Source organism: Triturus cristatus, chromosome 4_1 (genome assembly GCF_964204655.1).
Source record: "Triturus cristatus chromosome 4_1, aTriCri1.1, whole genome shotgun sequence".
Classification (NCBI taxonomy): Eukaryota; Metazoa; Chordata; class Amphibia; order Caudata; family Salamandridae; genus Triturus; species Triturus cristatus.
Window position 1 is genome coordinate 977620913 of NC_140585.1, and position 12268 is coordinate 977633180.

Below are 12268 nucleotides of genomic sequence, written 5' to 3' on the forward strand. Positions count from 1 at the left end.
ACTCGAGGCACTTAGACACTGGGCCACGCAACGAGGAGCAAGATTAGTTTCCTCTACATGGAGGAAGGAGGTGGTGAGGAAATGGCCTTCGATGGGGATAGTGCACTAGAAGGAGCATGGCAGGAACTAAATGCCGACTCACCAGAAGAAGCAGTGGACTTGTTTAGGAAAGTAGGATCTGCTCTTATGTTTACCCCCACTTTTTGTTGCTTGGTGTTGGGGGTGGGGGGGGGTTCTAGTCTGCCTGGATTTGCTAATCAGGGCCCCAGCAACTTTGCTTTCTCTCCTAAATTGACATGGAAAGTACTTTGGTACCTCCATGACTGGCTATTGGTGTACTCTTATAAGTCACTAGTTTACCCAGGGCATAGGTACACCAGGGGTCTCATGAGGCTGCAGCATGTATTGTGCCACCCATGGGTGTCCCCTTAAACTGAGGCTACAGGCCTGCCATTTCAGCCTGTGAGTTGGTGCCTGCGCCTTTCACATCATATATGTTCCGTTATATCGAAGGTCACTGCACTTAGAATAAGTCAACCCCCCCACCACCACTCATGGCATGCTTTTCAGTCCTGAAGGCAGGGTGCTTGGTTATAAGTGTGTGTGCCCCTGCATAAGCAGAATACCCATACAAACCCCTTAGTCGATTCTCCAGGCTTTGCAAGGGCAGTCAGCCATTATGACATTTCGAACTATATAGTGGCTGCACCGAACCCAGTCATGTTTGGTATCAAACATGTTGGAAGTATGATCCCATGTACTGGGTGGGCTCCTTAGAGGACCTCCCCTCTACTCCCAGTAACAGAAATTCAGGATCTGCAAGGAAGCTAGTGCTGCTGCCGACCGCAGACACTATTCTGCACTTCTGCTCCTGAGCCAACCTCGAGCAGGGGAAGGGCAAACAATAGGATTCCTGTCACAGGGAGGTGTGATCACCTCCCAGACAGGACTTGGTGTATTGGGCTGGGGTGGGTGTGCTTGGCAGCGCCACCAGACTGCAGTGAAGGGCACAGATGGTGCCCTCCTTGCATACTTCAGTTTGAGCCAGTTCAGGAAACCTTTGTCCCGCTCTGGTGCAAACCTGGACAGTGTCCTCCCCTCTGTCCATCCCCCTCCTCGGGGAGGGACCCCGAGTCGTCCCAACCCTTTCCTTAGGGTACCTAAGGGCTCCCCTGTGGGTGGGTCCTCTGGTTCATCGCGGAACCAAACTCAACCCTGAAACTAAGTCGCTCTTCAATTGTCTTGCTACTTGGACTTTGACTGGAACCGAGACTGCACCAAGGAGGACTCCTGTTGCTCCTGTTTTCACCGTTCTTCAAGTCTTCTTTGTCATCTGTGTCTGTTCTTCATCCAAGTTCTCCAGAAGACCTGTGGGTGTCAAGGACATCCGAAGTAATCTCCCGTGCATTTACTCACCTGTCTTTGCAGGCAGCGCAGTGAAGCTGACCGGTCTGCTGCTCCTGTCGTCCTACAGACTTCGCGAGGCCCAGCAACACAGGTGGTGGTTCTGTAGCTGCCTAGAAGCCAGTATCCTTCATCTTTGGCCGCTGGGACCAAACCCCTGTGCACCGCTTCAGCTTGCTGTTGCCAAGGCTTGTTGGGTTTTTACCCCTGAGATCTTCGGGCTTCCAGAAGCTCTAGCACCTCAATATCTGAAGAACAGAGTCCTCCCTACATCTCCTGCATCCCAGGCCTCTCACTATGGTGAGCTGATTGAGGTCCTCGTGCGACTCTTGTGCCTCCAACCTTTAGGTCCTCTCGAGGGACTTCCTTTGCTTCAGTGGGCTCCCCTGCATGCTCGGTGCTTGCTCCGAATACCCAGCTCTTGGTGAGTCCCTTGGATCTTGCTGGTCCCAATGTTAGCTTTTTTCTGTTCTCTATGCCAGTTGCGGTTACTAAGGCTTGTTGGTGCTCCCGCTGGACACCGACCACCTGGGCACAGATATCTGATGTAGGACAGCTTGTGCACGGCTCCTGGTCTCCCTCAGCTTCGCCTGGTCCTCACAGCTGCATCGACATGGTCACCATCATCTCTTCTGAACCACCTGACCTCAATGGGCATTGTGCTTCTGTGCCTCCTGGTCACTTCCAAGTGGCATACACTCTGACCCCTTCTCTTCTACTTCCGGGTTCATACCCTTGGATTCCACAGGACTCCTTTGCAGTATTCTCCAGAGACCTCTTCTTCGAAGTCTCCTATTGTCTGCGGCGGGTTCCGACGTCACTTCACCCCTATGCACCCGGTTTCCCTGGTGCAGGTCATCTGGTTCCTGGGGCATCCGCGAGTGTGGTGGCTCGCCAACCTTCTGTCTTCCAAAGGGTTTCTTCAGGGTCATTCTTCTTTAAAACTGCAACCACCGACTTCTCCATTGACTTCCATTGGGTACGCAGCTGTCTTCATACTCTACATACAGCCTCCGTGGGGTTACTGGGTACTTACCTTGGGTGGTTCTTTGTGTCCCGCGTTCCTCTGCTGCTTCTGGTCCAAGTTCCATTCTCCTTTACAGTTCACATTCCACTTTCTTAATATATGGTTTGGTCTCCCCCTGGAGACAGGTGTATATTTGTGCTACTCACCTGATTATGGCAATGTATTATTGTGTTGACATCTCCAAGTAGGAGACCTACCAATGTGTTAGTGACATTTGTGTAATAAATAGTCTTATTTTTATAAAAACACGGTGTGGTTCTTTTAACTTGCACCATTGATTAAAGTTGGTAAAACAAGCTGCTTTACACTCTTTCAAGATGAGCCTGAAGGCTGCTCTCCACAGCTACCACTATGAGAGCTTGTTATGGTTGTCAAGGACAACTAAAATCACCATAAGGGTTGTCTTGATTAGTGCAAGGTGTATCACTTGAATAAGTATGCACCATAAACTGAGCCAGCCACCTACAACTTGTATGCCTCAAAGCCCTTGCCACCAGATGACCTAACAATCTACATCTCTGATAAGTAGCTGCGGACTCAAATGGAGTCCAGCTCCAAAAGGTGTTGTAAATCATTCTCCTCCTGAAGAGGCTCATGCCGAGCAGAAAAGGAACCTCTACCTCCAGATACTTCCAAGCAATTTGAAAGATCGCTTTGTTGAAGACGGTTAAACTTTGAATCAAGAAGTATAAGCGCTCAACACAAGACACTGTGGTTTTATTGGGGACAATGCAGGGGCTAAATCAGTCAACGTCTCAGCCTGGAAAAGAAGGGGCAACTCCACGTCTGCAGGCCCACCACCAGACAGGGAGAGTAAGACAGTGGTGATGGTTGGTAAGAAGATGGAGAGAGGAGTTGATACGTTGTGGAGTATTGCAAACTGAAGCACTCTCCCCCACCGCTATGGCCATCAACAATGAAAGGAAATCGAACACATGATGCTGCACCTCCCAGAACATTATCAACAGACACCAGAAGCTGACGAGAGAACTTGCATCCAATCGATGCTTCATGCAGTTGTGACCACAAGCAGACTGGTACACAGGTCCAACACTGAGGAGGCGTGCCTTGCTCACAGTGTCAGGGTTCAAGCTAGAAGTGCAGGCATCTGTAATCAACATTCTATTTAGAGGGAAGCATCTGTTTGTACCTGCAGTCAATGAAGTATGGATGCTTTCTAACCGAACATAGCCCATTCTACACCCAGTCAGTAAGGAGCCCGAAGACTCCTACAGCCCAGTGGCAGCCCAATGCTGCACCATGACCACTATCCCGGCAGGGTACAAGAAGAGGACAAACCCAGAGATTTTTGGGCCCACCACCAAGTGACTCACTCAAGTCACCCCACCTGAAAAACGCCAGTGGGGGAATAAGTGGAATCCTTGGAGAATGGGACGCAATCACCTGACAGATGGATATTAAGTATAGTTCGAAACAGATATTACATTGCATAGTGCAGATAAAATCAAGGATGCTGCCACTGAAGGGGTGGGGTAAAGACTTAATCCAAAATAACTGTCTCTCTACTACAGGAAGTACGAGAGCTATTGTAAATACAAGCCATAGAAAGAGTCCTCTACGATCAGAGGAACAAGAGCGTGCACTCTGGATACTTCCAGGTGCAAAAGCCGGATCAGCCATTAAGAGCAATACTTGATCTACGAATACTAAACTGCTATATAATGAAAGATCTTCAATATGTCCGTGGTCTAGGAGGTCATACAACTGCTTAAAAATAGACCCAGTATTGCCCCAGTGGATCTAAGGAACACCTAACTGCACATACTTATGAATCAACAGAAACAGTTCCTTAGGTTTGTAGTGGACAAGGTACACTGCCAATTAAGTTTTACCTTTTGGGATAAAATCTGTTCCCATGGTATTCACAAAGTGCATGGCAGTACTGGCCGAACTCATAAGAAGGCAAGTGGTAGACATCTATGCCTACCTACATGATTGACTCACGAAGGCAATGCCAGAGGGACATACAGTCATGCTCACTCGTCACAAGTTGGGGTGCTCCATGAAACGGAAAAGTCATCCACAGCACCAGAGCAGGAGAAGCTGTTCTTGGTGATAACATTGAACTCAAGGGAGGCAAATTATTCAAAAGAGCCCCGGCATACCAAACTACTCTATACTAGAAGGGACAGTCTCTTCACAGTGAGGATTGTGGGGTTGCTGTTTAGGGTCCCAGATCAGCTAGGCCGCCCCTCCTCTTGTGATTTGAGTCTCCTGTACCAGGCAAAGTGGAGAGTACGAATTATGTGTGGAGAACCTTCCACGTCCGTCTGCAGGGTGCAGTCTGGGCCCATCACTACCTATCCCACCTTTGGAGCCTTTTGGGGCGCGTGTTCCTGCTCATCTGTGGTGCGTTGTTGACGTTTCTGCCGGCTAGATCGTAGTCTTTGTTCGCACCAGCCACTATTTTGGTCCTCACCAGCGAGACCTATCGAGTCCATCCAGTCCATGGCCTCTTGTGGTGTGGAGTAAAAAAGGACCCGGCCATCATATTGAACACGAAGTCGGGCTGGAAATATCAGACTGTATTTAATGTTATGGTCTCTGAGTCGGCGGTTGGCCCCTAGGAAGTCATTCCGAAGGTCTTGTATCTTTCAGGTATAATCAGGGAAGATCCGAATATCCCGATCCTCTAACCGGGGAGGGCCATGAGCGCTCACATACTGCAGTATAGAATCTCTGTCTCTGAAATTGAATAAACGAGTGATCATGGCTGGAGGCGGTGCCCCCGGTCTCGGAGGGGGTACCAAGGAGCGGTGGGCCCGTTCTATAGCAAACAGTTTAGACCCAATCCATTGTTCAAGGAACAGGTACGCCTCCGGGCCTTCTGCTTTTTCAAGGAAACCAAGAAAACGGAGGTTATTTCTTCTCGATCTCCCCTCTGTGTCTTCAGCCCTTTCCTCTAGGCAGAGAGTCTGCTCTTGGAGTGAGGCCACTGTCGGGCGGAGCCTCTGGACCTCCTCTCGCATCGTGCCCAAATCCCCTTCCGTAGTAGTGACTCGGTCCGCTACTTTTCGCAGGTCCAGGTGCAGATGGTCAATATCCATTTCCATGGTATCCATCTTAGTTTCTAGCGCTACTCAAGAGTCTCTAATGGCGGCTAGGATGTCGGCAGTCTTGCGCCATCGTTCCGGGATGCTGCGCCTGACAGGGATCCCATAGGGAGTGTTCAGGTGTCGTCGGGCCCGGCACCGTATATGGCACTATCTCGTTGGCTTGGGCTCCCCTTGTCGGTTTATCTTTGCCCATAGTCCAGCTGTCAGTGATGAACTCTCACCCCTAAGCGCTTTCTATGGCTCAAGGTCCTGGAAACTCCAAGAAGGGCACCAGACCGGGCCGCCACCCCAGGCTTTACGTCACCAGCTGGGCGAACGCACTCCGCAGCAGCGCACTCAAACCCACCAGTGGGGGGCAACCCTCTGGAAGTTCCTCGCTCCAGTTGGCTTGACCCAGGGGACAATGAGGTGTGATGGTGTGCTCCCCGGCGTTGGAGGGTGTCTTTGTGTCACCTGCCCTTCCCCCGGCCAGGCTTCTCAAAAAACTGTGCTATCTGTTGGCCCGTAGGAGCGTGCAAACCTCAACTGGGAGCACTCTTATCGCAGCTGACACCTGTGCTATATGGGTAACATGCAGGTGGGGTCACAGTCCACACAGCCTCCGTGCACCGTGTCTATAATTCCCGCACAGTTGTAGGCTGCTGTCCGATGCAAATTCAGTCGGGCGTCAAGATTGCCTGCGGCAAAACCCCTCACTCCACACCTGCGAGCAATGCCACCCCCATGGTCTGCCCAGGTGGCCGCTCCAGTCGGGGCCAACGGACTGCTTCTCATAATTTAATTGCGCTGTGGGCGAGGGACCGGCTCCGCTATGAATGGAGTCAGGCAGGCCGCCCGTCGCAATCTGCAGTGTCTCGGTGTATCCCCGCTTTGGAGTCTGCAGTCTCCACCACCAGCAGACAGGGCACAGGATCGTCACCTTACCACAGCTTCTGGCCCCACGGCGTCTCCCTATTCAGTGTTGCTAACTTCCCGGGTGGACTCCGGCATCAGCTTCACTCTCCAGCCGGGTCACCGCTCGTCGGGGCGGACCATTCGGATCTCAGCCAGAGGGGTTCCGCCACTACACCATGCTCCCGGGGGGCTCCCCGCACCGCCAACCGTCTAGCGGGCTGGAGGCTATCAAGTTCTTCTTCTCAGCCCCGCCATTTTGGAGTCAGGCAGGCCGCCGAGCCGAGGTGTCTTCAGACTGCTCCTTGGTGTTTTCCAGCTCCGATGGCCCCCTCCGTTGTCTCCGCGTTTTCAGGGGGCACTCCGCTGCCTTTATTATCGGGAGTCGGTGCTCAGAACAGCCGAATACTTGCAGGATTAATTATCTGGGGCAGGAGCTCCAGAGAAACGCAGCTAGCTGGCCATGATGTTAGGCCACGCCCCCCCTACGTCCGTCCCCCCCCCCCCCCCCCCCCCCCCCCCAGTGAGGATTGTGATGTAACTCCTGGCATGATGGTGTCCTGAATACCTCTCGTCTCACATGCAGGTTACATAGGCGATGCATAGAGAGATCTCTCTCAAACGAATGGTCACAGGCTACAGGGATTTGTCAGGATCTAGTGGTTGTCACACAGACAGTGTAGAATGAGATAGAATGGTGGAACCTAGTGAACATAATAGAGCGGCCTTTCAAGACACGAACTTCTGTAGTAACCCTGAACGGGTGCCTCACACATGGAGCACCTCAATGCCAGGGCGACCTGGAACCCAACAAAAGCAGTGAAACCTGTAAATGCGGTGGAACTAAAAATTGTTTTCCTAGCTCTGAATGCCATCCATACTGAGCAGACAGTTAACACAAGCACTATGTTCTACTTTAACGACCAGGTTTGGGGGGGGATCAAGGACTCATGTACTCTCATAACTGGCACAGGAAATCTGTGGATGGGTCATTCATAGTCCTGGGGGCAATACACCTGCCATGGGTTAGGCAGACGCGCTGTACCAACACTTCGCATCCAGGTATCTGCACCATTGGTCAAGGGGGAATATCCTATTGATGTACTGGTAAGGGACATTTCATATGCTTTTTCCCCACAATTGCAAGTAGTCATCAATGACACTGATCCTCATTGCATCACAATGCCCAAGGCATATGTGATTTTTGGACCTCATAGAGACTCCCCAAAGAGAAATAATAAAGTTACCAAACATGTAGGACCTCCTCATAGTGCAGTAGTAGCGTAAATACAGAGGGCTTAAAATTTGGACATTTGAGACTCCCTAGGAGAACCATTGAATTTTTGAGGGACGCCAGGATTCCTGCAACAAGAAAATGCCATGACACTAAGTGGAACAGATATGCTCACTGGTACAACAGAGAAGGGTTCCTAAATACTAGAACACAAGAAACAGTCTCTATATCTGCCTGTGCATCCTTTAAGGTACACTTGGTGGCTGGTCATTGTCGCATACACTAGGGGACAAATGGGTAGAAACCTCTTTACTGCACCCATAATGTAAGAGATTCCTAAAGGGATTAAAGAGGATAGTTCCACCAAGGGCAATGCCCACACCTATGTGTAACCTAAACTTGGTAATCAGCCAGCCCATGCACAAGAAGACGCTCAAGTATTTAATGCTAAAAACCATGTTTTTAGTGGCATCACCTCGCACACACGAAGACAGGTTGGTCATTAGAACCAAACCCGAAAATCCTTTGAAAGGTCATCCCGATTTTTCCACATTAAACAGTCCATTTAGTTACAGGATTCCTTCAGCATCTGTAGAACAAAGCTGAGAGAGCCTTACACACCCAGGATGTAAGGAGCAGAGTTGATGTACTACTGGTAGGAAACCAAACCAATCCGAAACGGAACACAGTTCTTCATATCCTTTGCCCCAGCTACCAAAGGTTCGTTCACCCATGGCCATAGACACCATGGCATGATGGATAGCGCTAATAATAGACGCGATACAAAGGAGCAGGAGTGGCATTGGAGGAGCGGCCACATGCCATTCCACAAGGAGCAACACTTATCTTCCTGGCACACGTCTCCATGCAGGACATATGCAAAGCGGTAACACACTTTCAAGAAACACTATTGTGTTGGCACCCAACCCAGAGGAGAAGCAGAGGTGGGACCGAAGGTTCTAAAACAACTACTTGAAAACACTCACTCATTCACCTCTCCCCTCCCCCCTCCCCCTTCTCTTTGAATACTTCTATACAATCAGCACACAATATTTTCTGTTGACATTGGGTCCATGAGGACCCAATGATGAAGCAATGCCACTGGTGATACTAGTGTGTGAGGGTCATTTTATAAAACCTATGAGATTTAAGTTTCCACCCTTCCATTAGTATTCTCTAAAATGAACTAGTAGAGAAGAAATGGATGCAAGTGTCCCCTCTACTATGGTAATGCAAAAAATAAATAAGACATCCTACAGATTTCCCTTTCACCCTCCTTGTACCCCAGCAAGAAAGAAAACTAAACACCAGTCCCCGTGTTTAAGGATTAAACAAAACATTGGTCAGAAGGCGTAACTTTGAAGTACTGCAAATGTGACAAGATAAACACTGAATTTAAAGGCTTTTTTATTTATTCATTGGAGTTTCCTGACCAACCAACAAGTGGCTTGTGACCCACAGTTTGGGAAAAGCTGTTCTATAAGGAATCTCCTGGCGAGGAAGTTCCAAGATACCCAGAAGATGATATTGACATAGTCCTGGACACCTTAATTGTGATATTTGCTCCCAACAGTTTTAAAGGCTTTGTCAAATTGGAACTTTTAGAAGTCAGTGTTAAGATAATATCTAGATCAGACCAGACTAAGTTAGTGAAAGTGTGATAGATGTTTACTAGAGTGCAGGGTTTAGTATTTTGCATTCATTCAAAATGTCCCTCATACAGATTTTCTCTAGAATTGCAGAAGTGATCACAGATTTGTTTTAGCAGAGAGTACATTCAGTTGCCTGAGTGCTCATTTCATATGAACTGGAGGAATTAGTGTAAAGCATCTTGGTAGCATCAGTGTGAACCCTAGTCAGCCGGTCTGACAAGTTTGTGACTTTCCTAATCCTTTTGCTTAATGGACCAGCAACTTTGTCATCACATTTTATTTTCCAGTAAGGAAACATATTAAATTGGTTTTTGCATCCTACAAAGAATGTTGAGATTTCAATGAGTGAAGTGACAACTAAGTGCAGTGACTGACCTATTTCTGTTTTCTAAAATGGTGTTTCAGTTGTTGTTTCTGTGGTATGTGTTGCCTTTTGTTTGAAATGAAAGACATGCGTTAATCATTCCTTTTTGTAAATTATCTTTCGTTTCTAAAAGCAATGTGATCAGTTGCTCAGAGCTTACCCACAGCAGGTTTAAAAAAAATAGAAACTGCTGTGCTGGGGGCTCTCTAGGTTCTTTAAAAGTTGTATATACTTTCTGTTCTATTTTCATTGTTGCAGCCACACAGGCTGGGCAAATGTCCGGTGAAGGTAAAGCCGGACCTCCAGGAATTAACTCCCGTTCACCATTTCCACCAGCTGGCAGAGGTAGAGGCCGCTTTCCACCTGGCCCTGGTGGCGACAGATTTCCCGGTCCTGGTGGGCCAGGAGGCCCTCCACCACCTTTTTCAGGTAACCAAAATATTTGTTTCCTTAAATGCATGTTTTCTCAGGAAAGTTTTGAAGGAACATGCAATGCAATTATCTCAAGTGGATTGAAAGATGGTAAACCTGGCGTGTTTTTATTATGTTTATTTCCTTTGCATTATTTAAAGATGTGGGTTATTTTGGGGATTTTTGTACTCTAAACTATCTCCTGGATTTCTTTGATATAGTTAATAAACGCACACCCCCTTGGCATGATTATATTTTTCCATTGCTTTCACTTGTAAAGTGAATTGCGCATGCTCGATATTTTTCCTTTCATACTAAGATGTTCATTTTTTCCTCCTTTTTCTAGTTAGACGTTGCAGAAGTTGCAAATAAGCTAATATAATAGGATCACTCATTCTACACTCTTATGGAATAGTTTTTGTTCAGTGGCTTGATTGCCGGTGTACTTGCCCAACTTGACCCAATTAAACCGTTCATCTTGATATATGTCCTAAGGAGTGCCAACTTTTTTCCAGCATTTCCAAGATTCTTCTGGTGAGATTAGTAGCCACTAGAAAAAATAAGTTTTCAGATAGACCCTCGGCCACTCTTAGTAAAATTAAATGTAATCCTTATCAACAGAAAATGTATACAATTTCTCCTCTTGCCTTTTAACCTTTTTTTACTGGATCGTGACCCGCTACCTGAAACTAAACTTGCTTGGTGTCTGTGCCTCCTTAAAGCATATAAAGATCTGCACTCAATATTTTGGGCCTTGCCTGTTCTAGAAACCATGCAAAACTTTCTCAGAGGAACTAGTGAAATCCAAATGATGCTGGATCAAGTCTCCCACGTTGGCTCTGGTTTTGATCATTAACTACTGCTTGGGAAGATCCATCAAGTTTATAGCTTCTGGCATGAAGTACAGGGCATGGTGGGCAGGCTGGATATAGTAAACTGGGATTTGTGTTTCAGTACCCCCCACTTTTTTCCTGGTATGTGATGCATTTTTCACTGAAGTGTACTGGGTTGCTGCTAACCGGGGCCCGAATATTCTTTTCCGAAACATGTGCAATTGATTCCCCCCCCATTGGCAATACCTTTAGCACCCTCTGTAAGTCCTTAGTAAATAGTACCCCTGGTGCCTAGAGCTTGAGGTACTAAAAAGGGTCCCTAAAGGCAGCTATGCAAATTGTGCCACCCTAAGGACATGCAAAGTTTCCATTGCAGGTTGCGTGTCTTGGTACAGACAAAAGTGAAAACATTACATCTCACACATCCCTGTGTGCCTTGCCCCTTAACACTGCCTGTAATATTTGTAAGTCACCCCTACGGCAGACCTGACCGCACAAAGGCAGGGTGCTGAATATTACATGTGGGGGCATACCTGCATGATCAGATATGGCCCTTTACTGGTCAGTCCTATTACTACCTGTACAAATGCCCATGGAAGCCATTTTTAAAACATGCTGGACACTGGTGAAAATGAGTGTTCGAGGCATATGAGCTGCAGATCACACACTAGCATAGATCGCCATCTGGTGTTGGGCTCGGATGCTTGCTCGTCGTTGTTGTTGTCTTGGAAGAAGTCTTTGTAGTCACAAGATATGGGACTCCTCCCTTGGACGATAGTGCGCATGGGCATCAACTCCATCGTTAGATTGTTTTTTTCGCCATCTGGTTCGGATGCAACTTTTCCGCTCCGGCTGGAAATCTCAATTCCAAGCTTCTCGAAGCGCAAAATTTACAGAAAACCCATCGAATCAGCTTCATCTTCGACATTGATTTCATCACTTCGATTCCGGACGTCGACACGGGCAGCTGGGCCGATCCATGCCGGAAGGCCTACGGCTCATGTAAAGGACGCTTTTCAAAAAATGCCCCCAGTTTGGAGCAAAATTTCCGCACAGTGACCACCACAAGGTCTGCAACCTGTGCCTATCACCTGACCACGACGAGTCCAGCAGACCATCCAAGATAGAAGGGCTAGGAGACACATCATGGCACAGAGACCAGCCCCGGAACCAGAGGGCATCTTTGATGAAGGCCCCGATGTCCCAGAAGAAGATTCCGAGGATCTCTAAATCATCTCCGAGGCAGAAGACTCCAACGACCTCATCACTCCTGGGCAACGTGTGAGTACTACTGCCCCTGCCCCAACCCCTCCAAAACCAAAGGCAGTGGTCAAGACTTCGCCTGTTAGCCCCAGTCAAGACCGAAAACATCCTT

At 48.2% G+C, this 12268-nt stretch overlaps 1 protein-coding gene across 4 annotated transcripts in view; it reads left to right on the forward strand.

Annotated features, from left to right (window-relative positions):
* Positions 1–12268, forward strand: part of CPSF6 (cleavage and polyadenylation specific factor 6) — a 389871-nt gene that overhangs the window by 159856 nt on the left and 217747 nt on the right. For 2 of the 4 annotated variants that reach the window (XM_085653879.1, XM_085653881.1), the window contains exon 5: positions 9908–10078. In XM_085653879.1, coding sequence (XP_085510005.1) covers positions 9908–10078 — 171 coding nt within the window. Of the gene's footprint in view, positions 1–9904; positions 10079–12268 lie in introns of all 4 variants that reach the window. The other 2 variants (XM_085653878.1, XM_085653880.1) reach the window with 1 other exon arrangement.